Source organism: Sander lucioperca, chromosome 3 (genome assembly GCF_008315115.2).
Source record: "Sander lucioperca isolate FBNREF2018 chromosome 3, SLUC_FBN_1.2, whole genome shotgun sequence".
Lineage (NCBI taxonomy): Eukaryota > Metazoa > Chordata > Actinopteri > Perciformes > Percidae > Sander > Sander lucioperca.
The window spans coordinates 21,511,379-21,530,834 of record NC_050175.1 but is presented as its reverse complement, the minus strand read 5'-3'; the positions used below and the strand labels follow the sequence as shown (position 1 = coordinate 21,530,834).

At 39.4% G+C, this 19,456-nt stretch overlaps 1 protein-coding gene across 2 annotated transcripts in view; it reads right to left on the bottom strand.

The window, feature by feature from the left end:
- Positions 1–19,456, bottom strand: part of gpc5a (glypican 5a) — a 147,846-nt gene that overhangs the window by 82,451 nt on the left and 45,939 nt on the right. For both annotated transcript variants that reach the window (XM_031324339.2, XM_031324338.2), the window contains exon 7: positions 587–707. In XM_031324339.2, coding sequence (XP_031180199.1) covers positions 587–707 — 121 coding nt within the window. The remainder of the gene's footprint in view (positions 1–586; positions 708–19,456) is intronic.

The following is a 19,456-nucleotide window of genomic DNA, read 5'->3' as shown; positions in this document are numbered from 1 at the left end:
CAGAAGAGAAAGTGCTCCCATAAACTGCCCTAATCTCATCATCCTGAGAGATAAACAGCACTGAAAGGAGCCACAGCAGCACAAACGTGCAAAAAAGCAGGCTGGGTGATGGAAAAGCTACATTGATTTTGACAAAGAGCAGAGAAAAACAGTTTTAAATATAAAGACACGCAAACCAGACCAAATGGGTTTCTAAATGTGTAATGATTGATTTTTGTGCATTGCCTGTAGATGATTTTGCATTTCAGACTAGTTTTTTATTAGCTGATACTTACTGGTAGTATGGTAATATTATTCAAAGGTAAAGAGTGAGGGGCTTCAGCTTTGCGAGCAATCATATCTCTTCGAGGCAGCAGTTTCTGTGTACCTTGAAGAACACGCTGAAGCTAACGAGAGATACTTAATGTTCTATGAACTAACAAGATGCATAGAGAATTAGCAGATTGCCTGAGGAGACATTTGCCACGTTTGACAGAATGAGGGATGGAAATATAGACTTAAATTGGAGTGAGAGCTGCAAAAAAAAGAGAAATAAATTGTATAATGCACATACAGTAAATATGTAGAGACAACTAGAAGGGCTCACCTGATTGATGTGTTTCAGTTTGTCAATGATCTGATTTATTACAGGGTCTGCTCCCTTCACTTTCACTTCAGGGTTGGCACTCTGAGCCTTGATCCCGTTGCCGACCACACGGAGAGTGTAGCTGTGAACGAGGTACAAAAAACAGAGGGGTCTGTAAGTATTTTCATATATCCATCAGTCATGTTAAAGCATAACATGAGAAATACTAGTGGTGGAAAGTAATTAAGTACATTTACTAAAGAGTATTTTGCTTCATACTTACTTCATACATACTTAATATTAATATTTAATATTGTGTGTACTTTTACTTTAGTAGTATTTTAGTACTTTTTATTTTAGTATGCTTTTAAAAGGAGGATTTTTCCTTGTAGAAGAGTATTTTTACATTGTATTATTGGTACTTCTTCCACCACTGCGAAATACACCGGCGATATGTTGGAAAAAGCAAATTTGACACTGAATGAAATCCAATCTATTACCTCTTCTTCTCTTGTGGAGCAATACTAAAAAATTATCACTATTCTGAACTCACACAAAGGTAATGGCATAATTCATCTGTAGGCATCACCTGCAGTTAAAGTGGGATTTGTGATGTGGGCGAAACATGATGTACCACATGAGCAGCCATGTGTCTCTGCTGCGGTGCTGCAAGGCAAAACCTTACATTTACTGCATACAGTACATGTATGGTTTTATTAAAAACTATATAACAATAATAAACCACACTGAGTAGAGTATACTAAACTGTTCATTTATGATTTGTGCCTTAATGTTTCAATATGCGGCGTTCTAAGGCAGTCCATTGTTGTTATAACTTGGTAATAGGCTTCAGTTCCCCTCAAGGACTCCTCACTCTTTGGTTTGGTCTGTCAGCTGTAATGAATTTGACCATGGGGCCGGTGAGTGAGCACAATTCATTCACATCTCAATCTCCAGCATATCATTTAATCAAACTAGTAGATCAAGGTAAAGTCACTCACTGCTGAAAGACCTGCTGAGCTCTCTCTCTGTGTGTGTGTGTGTGTGTGTGTGTGTGTGTGTGTGTGTGTGTGTGTGTGTGTGTGTGTGTGTGTGTGTGTGTGTGTGTGTGTGTGTGTGTAGACCTCCGAGGTGCTAGCCAGATGTCTCTTTGAGTTTTAATATCTTGATAAGAGAATTAACAATTAAACATTTAAAAAAAAAAAAAATCAGTGGATTAAATAACTGGTGGGTGATTTTGTAGCAGCTAACACAAATTGGTGGCTTTAAGCAATACAAGGTCAGAAAGAAATATAAATTATGAATAAATGAAGTGCAGCAAGCATGGGTGTCTAATTTATTTAAAAGAAAAGGTGGGTGGCAGGTCAAATGCAGTCAGGATGTCTGGGTCCTTGAGATGTCATTTTGATGTTCATTTCCTGCAAATCAGAACTCCTAAACGTGATGAGTTTTAGAAAAATACAGCAGCCATTCATTGTCCTTTTTTACTTTTTATCAGCAGCTAATGTGTTATCGCTACTATTTTTCTTATTAGGCTCTTTCTTCTCTTTTATGTGTGGCCTCTGTCCTCTGTACGTTTATGCTGTGGCTTCTGTCTTTCTTTTGGCAGACGCGTGAAATGAAATATTAAAGTGAACATTTAAAATCTGTCTACAGTAACACTGCTTTGTTATTTAGAGAGAATATGCAGTTGGTATGGTATGGCAGTTGTATTTTTAAAAAGGCATTTTTTTGGCACATTTATACAAAGGTCTCTATACTATAAAAAAGAAAAGAATAACAATCTTTTAAGACATTCAAGTTTCTTGTTGGGCTAAAATTTGCTCCGGCAGTCCAGGATTAGACATTGGTGCTGGGATTTGCTGCTGGCTGAATCTGAGTTGCTACAGCCGCTAGGTTTGTGGTGTGTAAGAGAAAATGTCTTTCTAAGCCAAAGAGCGACACAATTTCGATGGCGACCACTACACCAATACTGCCACATAGAGTCTGGGGATGTTCCTGGGAGTTTGGAGAGGAAAATGAATCATCACACTTTAAAGTTACATTAAGTAACTAGCTTTGCTCTGTTGAAAGTTATTTGTCTGTTGTTTTAAATGTTTTTTAGCTTTGCTTGGTTGGATTTTATAAATCTGTTTTATTGTATCACATTTGTAATGTTTAATGTAAATGCAATGTGTGCAAGTGCAATTAATACTGAGACTCTTGCACTTGCTTTTGCAGGTTGGGCCATTTTAACATTCTGGCAAAGCAACTGCATTAAAATGTTGCCGCTTTTATATTCTAATGTTGATTAATGAGTGTTGTCCCTGATATATAAATAAATAAATAAAATACTATGACTAAAACTTTTTAAACTGAAGCATCATACTGTATATGACGTATACTAAACATGAGACCAGCCTTTGATCAAAAAACATGCTGGTGGGTTGACCTTTCTTCAACCAAAATTGAGAAATAATATCTCTCGTAAATTATAGAAAAAGTTCTGTTCATATAAAAAGCATTGTGGATATAAGAGATTTTAGAGTAACCAGGTTACTGCAGTGCATGTCAACAACGTCTTAGAGTTTCTGCCATAAGACGATTTCTCTGAATAATTTGGCTTCTTATGCGCATGTAAGTGTGAAAGTGAAGGCCCTGTTTGCATGCTGCAGCAGGCGCCTGCGGCTTGAGTCTGATGTGTTGGGACTAAACTGCACCTGAACCGTGTATACTGGAACTATGATCCTACTGCCTACAGCTTTGGTTAATCCCTGGACACACCTGCTGAGATGGAAATTGTATGTGCAAGAACTGGAAAGATGATAGTCCTGGTTGGGTCTGACGCTACTATAAACTGCTATGGGTATACCTGTTTAAAAAAAGAAGGTAAAAAAATCAATGGTAAAGGGAGGTTACTCTGTCCACACGCACTTGTAGCCTTTAATAACATAGGTTGCTTACAGTTATCATGAGACGCCATCCTATGCAACTAATAGCAAAAAATCTACCTCTCCATGACCTTTACTGCAGTGTTTTTCCTCCTTTCTGTACAGTGTGATTAATGGCAGATTGAGGAGATTACAACAGAGCCATCTGTGCCCAGTTACACCCAAGTCACACATCTGTATTAAAAAAACTGTCAGTTATTACCAAAAGCTGTTGTATATTGTGAGAACCGTCATGTATGAATTTGGTGCCGTTAAATGTGGAAGAACATACATACAATATCACTTACACACACACACACACACACACACACACACACACACACACACACACACCTCTTGCATTCGGAAAGCAATCTATTTCATTATGCCACTGGGATCCATAACCTGAAACACATACAATCTCTTGTAACATGCTAAAGGGCTGGCAATGCAACACAAAGACTCACTGGGAATTTCAACCCCAGAAAAATAAAGGTGTGCTCCTTAAAAGGTGTCATAGATAAAAAAACATGAATCATAGTAATCACATATTCTTCAGCGTGAGTAAAAAGCACACAGTAGCATCAAGCACAACCTACAAGAGGATATCAAACAGCTGAGTGATTGCCTGTGTCTCTGTGGACCAGCAGCAGGATCCTATAATCCATATCCTTCCCCCCCCAAAGGGATGCTTGGTTTGCATCTCATCTCTGCTCATACCGCTGTTCAGCTCTAGAATGAATATTTCAATCATTTTGTTCTTGGCTCTTATCCCTATCTCATCCAACTATATTTGTCTGTAGTGCAAAACCTTCACGTCTGGAACAAAGAAATTTGAGGCCTCTTTTGCCTTATTCCTTGACTTCAGGACAGAGTTAGATTGGTAAGTCAAAGTAATTTACTGTGATCATAGCACAGGAGGAGCAGGGCTCTTCCTCAATCCAGTGTAGTGATAGTGATAGCAATAACACTGTAGTGAAGTTGATGCTTTCAATTTCTAATGTTTGTCTAGGTGTATTATCTTATCTGTATCCCTTTGATTAGGGCTGTGACGAGGAACGGTTGTAAATTCAATATGAATTTGATCGTCGCACAACGCACTTCAACTTACAGAAAAGACATCCAAATAGACAAAACGATCAAATGACCAATTTGACAACATATATGCAGCATAACAAAAATACACAGCAAATATAGAACACACAACCAAATACAGAAATGCAAGTTGCACAGAAGTTACAAAATTAAGTTTCCAGGGGACACTAAAAACTGATGAACAACTGAGTTGTTGCTATGGTTGTTTCTCAAGGAACAATAAAAGAATATGTTAGCCTGTGCACTATACACACTTGCTAATATGTGTAAAGCAGATACCTGTATTACTATCTGAATCATGTTAAAACTAAAACAAACTTAAACCTGCAATATTTTTTGTTGTTGGCCATTTAAGGGCAGCTGAAACAAGCTGTGAACACAACATTGACATATTATCATCACACTGTATGGTGAACTTGTCACTAAACAGTTGCTTGCATCCAGCAGGTACAGAGCAACATTAGCATTAATTTAAGTTGTGTTTGCATCCACCTGATGAACGTAATATCAATATTCACTCTCTTTTAGCTGTTTTTGGCCTCTACCAACTCCTGAGGAAAATAAGTGAATCTTTAGCTTCTAAACGCGCCACTATGTTCTCCAGTTATATTTGCTTACTGTTTCTGTCTGTCGTTTGGTGCTGAGCAGGTTGTGTTCATTGTTTTTTTTAGAGCTTTCTCATTGAAAACAGCTGACTGTTTCAGCCAAAAAACGAGTTATGGATCGGACAGCTAAACATTGAGCTGAAACTCAAACTATGAAGCTCCGTAAAGTAGAGGGGAGCTGCAGATTATCTTTTGGTTTATCACTACAATTGTATATTCCTTTTTTTTTTTTTTTTTTCTTAATCTAAAACTAACACTAAAATGCAGTATTTAGATCAGCTTGTTGGAGTTTCTGGAAGCAGTTTACAGATGGCTGCTCTATGTTCACAACATCATTTAACATCCAGGACTGCTCACGCTGCTTTAGATCTGTGTGCTTCAGCTGCCTTTGAGATATCAATCATGAGCTGCCGCTGAGCATGCTTGTTAATTATTGGCAGTCACACAAACTGTCTTTCAATTGTGAGTTCACAAGTATAATTACTATGGTGATAAATAAACAGACTGTCAGTTTTTTCAACTGTTTTCTGCCTCACATGTGAAGCTGGCCATTTAAAAATGTAAACCAACAATAAGGCAAGAGCCAATTGTGTTCACAACAAAGGTGACCGAGCCTTTGCAGTGGCTGCTCCAAACCTCTGGAATGGTCTACGTATTCATGTAAGAACAGCTCGGACCATTGAAACATTCAAGTCTTTGCTTAATTACTATGCATTGGCTTTCAAATCAAGTTGAGCTTTGATATCTTGACCTTTTTTCTACTGTTGGTTATTTTTTATTGTATATTGTGTATTGCTTGTGTATATTATCTCTTTGATTTTGGACCTTGTTAAGCACTTTGGTCAACTATGGTTGTTTTTAAACGTGCTATATAAATAAAATTGAACTGATTCAAATTTTCATCTAAAATGAAAGTTCAACATTTTTTACACAGCTGTGTAAAATGAACAAAAACTAGTTGGCTGTCTAACTGCAGAAAAGTATTTTTCCTAAGAGCACCTTCATCAAAATGTTATGGAGAGAGGAGTTCAGCGGCTCGGGGCATGAAGGAGGTAGACCATGCACACTGTTCATGGTTGGCTGAGTGAGAAACAAAGCAGGCCTGCGGTTAGTAGGCTAGAAGGCAATACCTCCCTTCCAGTTGTCACTGAGGAAACAAAAGTCCCTGGCTCATTGCCAAGCAAAGAGAGGATCTGGGAGAGTCCGCCACTTCAAAGCAGCCTGTTCACTTAAGCTCAAAAGAATAGAAAATACTTCAGGCAAGACAATGGAACATATGCAGTTTAATGTGTAAAATCAACGAGAGGACCATCCTTCAAACAAACATGTTTGGTACAATAACCCAGAGTTAATATGGTTATGAACATGTTAACTCTGCAACACTGTAATTAAATAATACATCATGATTCCCATACCTCCTGCAGTAAATAACTATGTTTATTTTCCGCAATTTGTGCACTAAGTCAAGAGTTTGAAGAAATATAATTTTTATTTGTGCACAAATTCATAAATCAGATAAATTAATTGACTGACAAACTTTCGCAGACAGGTTGTAATAAGGTATTTTCATAAAGGATTATTATAATCAGGATTACAAGGTTTGCCAATATGTGTATGTACAGTAGAACTGTGTACCTTTACTGAGAGCTGTGACAAAGAGGATAATACAACAGCAGTCAACAGTGCCTCTGGCAAAGATTTAGCTCCAAACATCACTACTGCCATGTTTGTTCCAATTACTAGGAAGCCCTGAGCCTTGAAGTTATATTGACTTGTGCCAGGAGGACACTATGAAATTAGCCAGACAGAGCTGTTTGAGCAAGGTGGCAGCGGTAATTAATATGGTCTGGTAGTTGGTCGGTGGGTAATGGGCATTTTGTGTCAAGAATCTGTACTTCCACTGTCGTACTGAGATGTTGGGACTTGCTCTCATGAGGAGACAGATTAATTACAGATTCATGAACACAAAGTTCTGCAGGACTGAGAAAAATGAAAGACAGAATGTGTAAGTGCACTCTTAAAGGCAGGGTTGGTAACATTTTCCAATATACAATTTTGAATAACTTAAGAGCTCTGAAAAAGGAGCAAAACAAATCTGTCATCTTTAGCTGCTGTAATCGTGTAAAAACACCTACCAATCACTGCCTCACGGTCCATAGGAAAGAACCAATGAAATGCCTCCTTGCCCCGCTGCGCGTACTCTACTAGAGCTGTAATCGGGCCTTAAAAGTTCGGCCCGACAAGGTCCGAGCCCGACAAGTACATTTTGATTGACAGATTTTTAAAAGCCCGAATCCGTTGACTGTACAAAAGGCCGTCTATCAGCAGTGATTAGAGTGCATGTCGGAAAATAGCGCGGACACGCTCTTCACACCGCGAGCGGGCACACGCACCACTCGGCGGAAAAGGGAGAGAAAGAAAAAAGAGACTGCGCCGCACGCACACAGCTCTTTTGTCTTCCGTCAAGAATGAGTAATTTATACATTTTTTAACATAATTTATTCATGACTAACGGAGGCTATAGGCCACTTGGAAGTTGGAACAAAGAAATAAAATAAGTCCTCCAGAAGCCAGCCTCTGTTTCACCTCCTCAGCATCCATTTTCACGCTAATCGAAACGCTTCACCTGACCGCTCGTTTACTGCGCAACTCGGAGCGCAAGCCCGAGCCCGGCCCGAGCCCGTGTAACATGATAGAAATGAAGACGAACCCGACCAATCAAAGACCTGCAAAGATCTTCAGCTCTATACTCTACCCCTCCTGTTTACGAGCCTGAGCTCAAAGCACGTCATTGCCACTGGAGTTAATGACAGTCGAGAGAAAACTCAGCTAAAGTTGTCATTGCTGTGGTTCCTTGCAATCGCCCGCCCTGCTAAAAAGGCAAATAAAAGAAAGACTGAAGCTTAAAGGAGTAACTTAAAAGGCTGCAAATACAGAGCAGCTATTCAGCGATGGCGACAGGTGACTGCAGTCAAGCCCGCCATCCCTTGGATCTCTGTGGTCAAATCAGCCAACGCTAAGGGGTAGGGGGAGGGGTTAGACGAAGCACCGAGGAGATGCTACTTTCAAATCTTGCTAGCTTTTCAACCTTACCAACTCTGCCTTTAACGGCGGTGAAGCACACACCATTTTCAGGAAATGATGGAGGAAAGATTGGAAACAGCAAAACAAAGTAGATTGCATGTTGGAAGCTTATGATAATGGCAATCTCCTCGTTAAAAACACTATGTCCCCAGCATGTGTTGGTGTTAACAGGTGGTGATATGAAAGTCAATGACATTTAAAACGGAAAACGACACTGCTGTTGTTGCTATAACCTCCAGGTGCAGCAGCCTCACCTTGATAGCCACATCTAATTCTAAATGTACACATCCTGAGCAAACTGTATATAAACAGCATTTTGAATACATTTACATAAACAAGTGCCAGCATACGCCGCTGCACTTCTTAACACTAATGCCCCAAATTACATCTACTTCACATTCACAGAAATCCATTATTAGGGTTGTAAAAAGCGTGTTATATTATACCGATAATTCCCCTCCGAAGCTAAGTGGCTCTGTGTGCATATGAGCTACTGCATCATGCACGCTGTTAGTGCCAAATAGATATCAGAAGTCCTCAAATGGCAAAGGAAATTTTAAAACACCTCTTAAATATTTAAGTTTTATGGAAGGTAATAAGGACAAATGGAAAAGTTGGCTATGCAAGAGGTACAATGGCCTCATAAAAGCAGATGGTCACCAAAAGACAGGATTTTTAAAGGTGTTAATGCCCCATAAGGACAATAATGTTCAGAATTAAACAGATGTGATAAGAGCAGGGCAGACAATAAAAGACACATCAGAGCTTTTATGATATCAGTGATCAACATGCTCACATTCAAAATAATGATCTGCTGTATTTTTCTTCACAATGCATAAATGCTGTATCTTTTCCATCTGTGTGAATGGTTTTTTTTTCACTGCAGAACACAAACAAATATCCTGCAAAATTACATGTACTGACTTCTTGGTCTCAATCCAATGCAGATTATTAAAATCATCACTCTGATGAAAACATTTTTTTCCTCTCTGGCACAAAACTTAAGAGGCTTAGTTGTCTTTGCCATCCTCATCCAATGACCGAGCGTGTCCACATTTCAACACCTGCTTCATGGAGATGCAGGAGAGAGATTTATGAGAAGTCTTTAAACATGCATAAACAAATCAACAAGCCTAAAGCAACACCCTTATTCCCAGGCTTTCAAATAGTGGAGGCAGGATGTCAGCTTTAAAGTAAACACTTGAGCAATGATTGGACTTCCTCTCACAGTGGTACCGTTTCATCACAAGATGTCTATCCAGCCCAGCAGTGGAGCCAAAAGAGCACAAATAGATTGTAATAAGGCTTGAAGAAGCATGCTGCACCACTCTTGTGTTGGGATATCTAAGCAGGATATTAACATGTAATTTGTCAGTGCTATGCTCAGCAGCGCTGCACCTCTCACTGTGTGTAAATTAAAAGTACTTTACTTTCAAAGATATGATTAGGATGAAGAATACAATTCCCGTGGCAATTTTAAAATACATAAAGGTGATCACTAATAAATCTTTACCCCTAGTTCATTGGCAAAAAAACCATAACATGTCATTTAAAGGTACAATATGTAAAATTTCTGCATTAAAATGTCTAAAAACGACTATACCTATGTTATATATTTTGTTGAGTTGTGTACTTACACTATCCTAAATGTTTCCAACAACATTCAAACCCAGAGAAACGTTTCATTTAGTGTCCTGTCAGTGGCATCATAAAACCTTTGATCCCTCTAAACACGGGCACCCAGACGATATGTTCGAGAGTAATCGTAAATCATACAACGTCACAGAAAGAATAATACTCAGTAACCGTAATACAGCTTGCTTTCTGCCACACAGCATCATTTTGGCATTGAGTACACGCCACTTATAACACAGTAATACAGCACAGATCTTATTTATTGATTCCAATATCGACTGATCCAGCTTAACGTGCTATGTTGACAAGTAATGTTAGCGTTAGCTCATGCTAATGCTCAATGGGGAATGTTAACATTATAAGGTTACAACATTGTTCAACACGTTCATGAAGTTATTTTAAGTATAATTGTTTTGATCAAGATAAAGTTAACGTTAAACAGCACTGGGCTAACCCACGATTACGTTCGCCAGCTAACGTTAGCGTTAACGTTAGCTGTATAGATAGAAGACAAATCTAATGCTAATTTAGCCAGCTATCCCACCCTGTTTTTTCTGCCTCACTCCCCGCCGCTAAGGGACTTCAGTCGGGATGAAAGCGAACAGCAGCCCCGGGGACATGACACATCCACAGTTAGCCAGCAGCCAGCCACTATTATTAACTTAAAGCAATCCGAACCCAGCCAGCACAAATTCCAGCGCCGGGTGATAACGATGATAACGGCCGTAACAGAAAGTGTAATATTCCGTCGGGGAAACAGACCATATCGCCCCAGGTAGATGGTTGTACGTCCCGGTGCTGGAATCCTCTACAGCAGAGATATTCAACAGGGGGTCCGTGACACCTAGGGGGTCCTCAAGTTAGTGCAGGGGGGCCGCCAAATTATTTGTTTACAAAAAACTTTCTTTTTTCAAAAATGTATATATGTCTGAAAATACACATTAATAACATTGTCAACTAACATTTTAATAGCAAAGATAAATTGGCCTATTTTGTAAAAAACACATTGAAGATAAGCTTACTATGCCTAATATGGTAGCCATACAGTTAAGCTTAAGGATTCACAGCCATTAATTTTCATCCATGCAGCCCAGTTTAATGCAATATAATTTTGTATAGTATATGTAGTAGGGGGTCCCTACACCGTCTCTCTTTTAGCTAAGGGGACCTTGGCCTGAAAAACATTGAAGTGAAATACAGTCACACTTTTACACTGTTTAACTGTCAACATTTTAACCGTGTTTAATCCAGTTACTACTGTAGCTAACGGTGGGCTAACGTTACCTCCTGCCAAGTGTAACATGTTATTAGTGTTAACTAGCGTGACATGCAGCGATGCTTCTGTAGCCTCTAGAGCAGCGCAGACATTTAGGTGGCACTGTAATGAGGCACCAAAATCCGCGTTGCCATTCTTTTCGATAGATACCAGGCCATATTAGCACCGGATTTTAACGTGCGCCGTTAACGTGAACAGAAAATTGCGTTGCCTGTATGTTTTCACGGCAATCGCACGTGTGGAAAGCGGTCGCACAACAGCTGAAATGTTGTGTTGCGCACGAACGTAGTGTTTAAACTTTACGGAGACAAACACATAAAATATTCTTTTGAAATAAGATTTTCCAGTTTTGTAAGTTTGGATTTGTTTTTATATATAAAAAAAATATTGAACAGGTGATTGCCAAAGGGGGCTACCGGAGGCCACGAAACGGCTGCCAATTGACTCAATCAGGTTGTCAAGGGCAACCGGGTAACCGTTACTGTCGAGCCCTGCCACAGCTGGCAGAAACAAGTAGCCACATCTGCTGTTTCTCCTGCGCAGACACTGAGATCCAACACGCTGTCACTACACCTCTGAGAGAACACTGTGGATCCGCAGCAGTAAACAACACATTGGCAAAAGGGACCTAAATACCAACAGTCTAATCACCCCTGTGAAAAGGTTATTTATATTTGCTCTCAGCCCCATTCTTCTTTTCACTCAGCGTAACAGCGGCTGAATGGGCCAGAGGAAAAAAAAAGCTGCTGCTAATGGTGAAGAACCTCATAAACCTCCTGCAGGCACTCGAAAGCTTCAAGGTGAGTGACAGCTGCAAAACACCAGTGAGAGTGATCTGAGTTTTATTCAGGGCTACTTCAAATGAAGCAGTCTGTGCATCACCAAATTTAAAAGAATGACGGTCACTATTGGACGACAAACAAGTGCAGAGATGCAGACTCAATGGAAATAGTGGGTATGATACATCAAAGGTATCAGTGCTGTATTATTGTATCAAGTTCTCCAAACCATGCGATGAAATTTAGCATATATAGGCTGTAAGTTGTGTATTCACACCCTCTAATACGACTCACTGGAGCATTTTCCGTGGTCATATCTAAACTAGAGAATGTAACAGTCGTGGTTTTAAACACGCCGTTTTGGTTACGTTTAGGCACAAAAAATACTTGGTTAGGTTTAGAAAAAGGTTGTGGTTTGGGTTAAAATCAGTACATTTGGCGCCTGGGTAGCTCACCTGGTAGAGCAGGTGCCCATATACAGAGGCTCAGTCCTCGACACAGCGAGGACTGAGATTAGTTTTAGTTAGTTGTACCTGTAAATAAATAAACTGGAAACTGATGGTGGTTATCTGGCTACACTAAACACAAAGTGAATAGTGGTGCTAAGAGTAAAAGAGATAAAATATAGTAGGATTGTTTAACATTTTCCCTCGATGTCATATCACCAATCTTTCTCGAGAGACAGTAAAACTGCTCGGTCTAAGTCAATTTTATAGTCGACTGATCACATACTGTAGCGTCTCTTCCTTCATCCTCTGATAGGCTTATCTGTGTTTATGTTTCCACACAGTCTCTCCCCACACTCGTCTCTGTATGGCCAATCACAGGGAAATAATAAAACTGCAAAACTGCACCCCTTACCGCCAGTTACTGCTTTTAAGATGACTGCTGCACTCCCACCTCCCCCGAGGTCCATCACAACTAATCTCTCAGTCTCTCTCTGTTTGATGCTAAATCAGTCAATATGTTTTCCCCTCAGGTACGGCTCGCTGTTTTACATGCTTTTGTAATTAAGGAAAAACTCAACCAACACCCACTTTATGATGATGTGCTCACAGCTGCAGTGCATTCTACAAGAAAAAGCTTTAAACAACACATTTATTCACTTTGGATAGGTGAGATATGGTGAGCAGTAAACAAACAAGCGTACTGTAGTTGCAAAAGAATAAAACATGTTTTAAAAAGTTGGATTTTGTAGCTAATTTAGTACAAATAACAAAACATTCAACGAACAGCCAGTGGCCCGTGCTGTTTTGGATGACGTGTTCACATGCATTTTACAAATCAAGATGAAAGTTAGATGTTTATTCATTTTAGGAGCACAAATTGGGCTGATCCTTATTATCACAAACTATGATAATTATGGACTATATTTATATAGCGCTTTTCTAGTCTTAATGACTACTCAAAGTGCTTTTACAGAGTACAGGAACCATTCACCATTCACACACATTCATACACTGTGGCCGAGGCTGCCGTACAAGGTGCCACCTGCTCGTCAGATAAACATTCACAGACATTCATACACCGATAGCACAGCATCAGGAGCAATTCGGGGTTCAGTGTCTTACCCAAGGACACTTCGACATGGGACTGCAGGGCCAGGGATCGACCCACCAACCTTCCAATTGGTAGGCGACCACTCTACCACCTGAGCCCATTATGCTTCCTTGTTAACTACAGCACTGCGGAGGAGGGTCTGGCTAGTCCACAGAGCATTACGGGATGGGAGAAAAAATGTGCTCTGGTTTATTGGCATTTCTTTAAACCAATCACAATCGTCTTGGGCGACACTTAGCGCCGGACGGAGCCATGGTGCCGCTGCAAAATAGGGAAGGAACTTGTTTTGGTGGCACGTGTGTACGTTCAAAAGTAGTCGTGCAACAGAAAACTCAGATTGGACAGATAGTCTAGCTAGCTGTCTGGATTTACCCTGCAGAGATCTGCATAGCAGTTAACCATAGTCCTCATAAATCAACCGGAGTTTAAAATTCCAACACAATGAAAGCGGAAGGTAACGGACATCCGGACGAAAAGAGCTTGATCCGGCGGAATTTCCGGCAGCATTGGAGCAATCCCGTAAGTGAAGCATCGTGGATATAGACTATGAAGCACTCAACAATAGCTGCTGTTCATGAGCTTGAAACCACATATACGTTCACTAATACCACTTCATACCCTTGGCGTGAATTGTGTGCCAATGGTTTGATGGGTTAATTTATTTGGTGATTTTTTTTATCATCAACAAGCCCAAGGGTCAGCCATGAAGTTTTGTGATTATCATCTGTCCTGTTACTGTGCTTTAACAACATGCCCTCACCGCTGAGCACAGCGATTAAAATTCAGTCCTTCCCCAAAGAGATTAATTCACCGATGCCACAAAGTTCTTTTACAACAGTGTCTCGCCAGTGTAATTTAAATGTCAAAACAATGCTTTGACTGTTATTTCACTTTAGAGGGCAAAATCATTTGCTTAGGAGTCACAGTTCATTCTCATTCTACAAGCCTGACCTGAAGCATACACTGAATTATAACAGTATTTTTTTTTACAATAGGCAATTACTTGTCTTAGATTAAGTTACCAGGAGAGAGACACCCATCTGACACGTCTATGCTGCTGCTAGTGTCAACAAAGTGTGGATCCCAAATTATTTCATGATTAAGTGCTGTTATTAATCAATCTGTTTCATGGTGTTGTTTACTTCAACCTGCCTCATCTATATGTACTTGTCTAATTAGCAGTTTCCTACTTTCGATACCTTCCAGTCCAGGCATTAATATTAAAAACATGTCAGTAGAGGAGTAACAGACACATCATCATGTCAAGCCCATTTTCGGTTTATATAGGCTAAAGTGAGAACGTGTTACCACTTTTTAATAACCAATATTAATAAATGGTAAAATAATACAATAATAATAATAATAATAATACAACTTTAGTTCAGTTATGTTACTGTTAAACAATGAAATGGTGATTTATAATGGTATAATTTATGTTTTTTATTTTATGTTATGTTTTCATTAGTTTAGTGTTATGTAAAATAATTAGTTTATGAATTTAGATATAGGTTTTACTTTGTCAATGTTAACAATTGTTTTGTAAACCATCTATAAACATTATGTGAATGTTATTATAAAGCAGCTAATGCTTAAATAATTAGTTAATGATTGAGTGGTTGAGAAAACGAGCACATTTTCCTCCCATCCCTGAATGCTATGTGCAACGGTGCTGCTGCAAAATAGCCTCGGGAAGGAACTTGTTTTGGTCGAACATGTGTACGTTCAAAAGTTGTTCTAGTCGTGCAACAGAAGACTCAGATTCGGCAGATAGTCTAGCTAGCTGTCTCGATTTACCCTGCAGAGATCTGAGGAGCAGTAGTCCTCATAAATCCACCAGAGTTTAGAATGGCAACACAAATAAAGCGGAAGATGACGGACATCCGGCCTAAAAAGAGGAACATCCGGCAGAATTTCCGGCGGCACCTGAACAATCCCGGAAGTGGAACGTTGTGTATATAGACTTTAGCAGTACTAATAATTAGTAAGCATTATAATTGTATTGTTTGTTAACACTTAAATAAAGCTTAATTAACTATTAATTTACCATTTATTAGTGATGGTTGTTTTAAATTGTATCCCGGAAATTTACCTCAGGGCTTTACAATCAACAACATACAACAATCTCAATCTTTAGATCCTCAATTCGGATAAGTATACATTACATATTAGGTAGCTTTATTAATCCCCAGGAGGGAAACTAGTTTAGTCACCCGTAGCATAATGACAAATAACAAAGGAGACAAGTCAGAGAGGACAAGAGGACAATTAATGATGCTCAGAAGCCCATCTAGCAGCGCATTTAATACAATCAATCAATAAATAAATAAAAGTCTGAAAAGCCTTTAACAGAGTAAAATACAGAGAAACTTCAGAAAGGAGTTAGCAAACAATTCACGGAGCTTGGACAGTATAGATGTGTTGTAATGAAAATTCATCTTATTTTAGAAGACAAAAAAACGTCCCCCCGTGCAATTCTGTAAAACGTCAGAGTGACGAATGGAGCATGCAGCAATATTTGGGTTTGCTTGTTTTTGACTGAAGCAGGTTTCCAGGCTATGTGGCGAGCAGCAGCGCTAATCTTCACAACCTCTTCACATTTCTTCAGCTTGTGTCAACAGCACTGTGAGTCAGTTAGCCATTCATATGCTGCTACAGATGGTCTCATCCCTCTTCTTCAGCTCGGCTGCTGACATGATTCATGGGGCTCTGTGTCTTGATTTAGGGTCTCTTTCATATTTCTTCTTGCCCACAGCACAGAAGTATTTCTCTAAGATACCCCTGAGGCAATGACCCTGCTCTGCTTGGCTGAGAGAAGAAAAAGAGCTCTGCTGGGCAAAACTAGACTCGACACGACACGACACGACACGACACACACACACACACACACACACACACACACACACACACACACACACACACACACACTTTATATAATACGTGCATATTAGCTGATGGGAGCTGGTCAAAGGCAAACAAGTCAAAGTCTCTTTCTCACAAACACAAAATGTGCTATACAGTCAACAACAACATAAGTGGACAACCAAGATTGTGCAAATAAGCACTCATTTCTTGCTACAGGGAGGTCTCAGCCAACTCATTAACAGACCGCATTATCCTTCACTCCATCACTCGGCTGTTATTTCCACTCACAAAGTCAATGGAATAAGCACGTCACTAAAAATGAAACCAGCAGTCACCGGTGATTGTTTCCACAATCAATCTCAGTTTGTTGAATTTGTATAATAATAACCATGTGTGTTTCCGTTCTATCTGGAGTCAAGATTTCCCTCCAATTTAGTGTCTCTGGGCTTCAGATTGCCCTGTCACAAAGGACTATAGCGAGAGACTGTGCACACCACTTCCTTATCGCTACCAGTAAATTACTTCAGGATCAGATACAGGCTGCCAACTCGCAGAAACTCCACTCACCAGACACAGAGAGGGAAAGACGAGAAAAAAAAACAGGAAGAGAGAAGAAAAAAAAAAAAGGTGTCAAGACATGACAAGAGGAGGAGAGCATCCCCATGGAGACTGATAGTTTCAGCTGCTCTCAAAAGGTCATCTGATGTTATCTAAAGATCATCTTCAGTCACCAACACTTGCCTTTTTACACTCTGCTCAACAGCTGGAGTCAAGCGCCTGTCAATCAAAACTTTCATAACCTGCAGTGACAACAGTTGGCCCAATTTGATCGATTTAAAAGACAACACAGGAAGTATTAACACAAGCAATAAATAACAGAATAATGAACAAACATCACCTGCAGGGGTTTGTAAAATATAATTTTGTTATTTCTGTTTGATGGACTATTTAACAAGATAATATGGCAGGAATGTACTGATGTTTATCGTCTACACTCAATTTGATAAAACAAACAAAGTAAAAAGGGGAAATAAAACCATTCAATCAATCAATCAGTAATTTGTCATTTCTTACTTACTTGTTACTAGCTTTGTTTGAAAAGTGAATGCCTTCATCTATTTTAAACACATTTTAAGATCTGCAAATGTTATCAGTCACAATATTAGAGCTGTAACTAACAATAACTTGTATTATCAATAATCTACCAATTATTTATATCCTTCAATATCAGAGAAGACTTAGAAAACCAAAAGATATTCACATTTAAGAAGGATTTGTTTTGCTATTTTTTATTTAAAAATGACTTAAATGATTATCAAAACTGTTGCAGAATAATTGTTTTTATCAATCAGTGTTTCAAATAATTGACTAATTGTTTCAGGTCCAACATTATGTGTAACTATGGAGATGGACTTTAAGCACATGACAAATTAAAATAAACATATCCGCAGGGTCTAACATGAAAAGCCTTCTGAAAACCAACTGTAATTTAAAAAAAAATAAGTTTTTTAAGCAGATATTTAATACCAAACTTGCTTAATCAATTGTTAAAATCTTATTTGGTAGACGTTGTACAAGTGGGTTGACCTACTGAATATTAATCTGAAATGTTTTCTTGGTTTGTGCTTATTATCTAAATCTATGTTACACTGATTTTTTTATTTACATTTCGCAATAAAGCTAAAACGATTAGTCGAGTATTATGGATTAGTCAATCCACAGAAAATTGACAACAATTCTGTTAATGTAATGAATTCATCATTTAAATATTTTGAAATGCCAAAAATTTAAAATGTGAAAATGTTTGATATCATCATGAACTAAATATACTGTATTTTGGGTCTCTTTTTTAGTTTGAATATTTCAACCTGGACTCTGGAATCTTGTGATGGCCACTTTCCACTAATCATTTCTGACATTTAACAAGAGCAGAATCAGCAGATTAACCGATAATGAAAATAATGATTGGTGGCAGCCTGATTTTCACATCCAGCTTCACTCTGGTCAGTATGTTTGAAACAAACTTGTTGGTTTACTAACAGGTGATGTTGTTCCTATGATTTTTCTTCTTTCTGGTGACCACTATCATATCAGGTCCTGGTTGCTCAGGTCATATAACAAAAGTGGCCCTTAGAGACTGGTCACTTTAGCAGCTTGTGATGTGAAAGGTATGATTAAACTCGCGGCGAGTCATCAGGATGCAAGTGGCGGTTTTTCACACGCGTCGGGGGACACTCGTCCTTTGGTACAGACGTGCCTCGACTCCTCTCTGCAGCATTGTGGGGAACAGCTCCAGCGCGGTGGAACGGAGCAGATGGTGAACGTATGCGGCGCTCATGCATGTCATCATCACCTTCATTAGCTGAAGGTGACATATGACATCATCTGGCCCACGTGCGTTATGGGGGCCAGAAAGAGTTGTTTGCATCTTTTGCTTCTTTTTTATTGCAGCATGGTTCAAGGTTGTTGATGGGAGGTATTGTGAGTAATCACAAAACACACACATACACACACACACCTTCCGAGGGCTACTCCTCCTCCTCGAGCCTCCCCATACCCACCACCTCCCAGCATTAAGGTAAATAAGGGCTTCCAGCAGAGAGCCAATGAGCACGGGCCACTGAGCAGAGATGCATGTTTGTGTTGCCTTCCTCCCAGGACCCTGCTCGTTTATCTTGGCTGTCAGGTAAAGGGCAGACTCAGAGAAGGTGAAACTTTTTTTTTAATAAGGCCGGCAAGGTTTCCATAGAAACTGCAGGACAACATTACAGGGACAATGATAAGAGAGCAAAGTCTGGTCTCAGGGCATCCCGCAGTGTGCCACATTGTTGTTGGAGACATTTGTGTTTACGTCAGAGAAATGAAAGAGCTATTTAGATTTATTCTCAGGGAGCCTCCAGACTCAGACCTTTTTACTGTGGGAGGTGAGATTAATGAGACCATATTCACACCTAGCTTTCAGCTTAGGTCAGGAGCTAAAAGGTGGTTTCCACTTATAAAGAGGTGCTGAGTCTTCTGTGGATACAAACTCCCTGATAAAGAAAGAAAAGACCTCTAATGACTGCCATGCTTTTTTTTTTTTCATA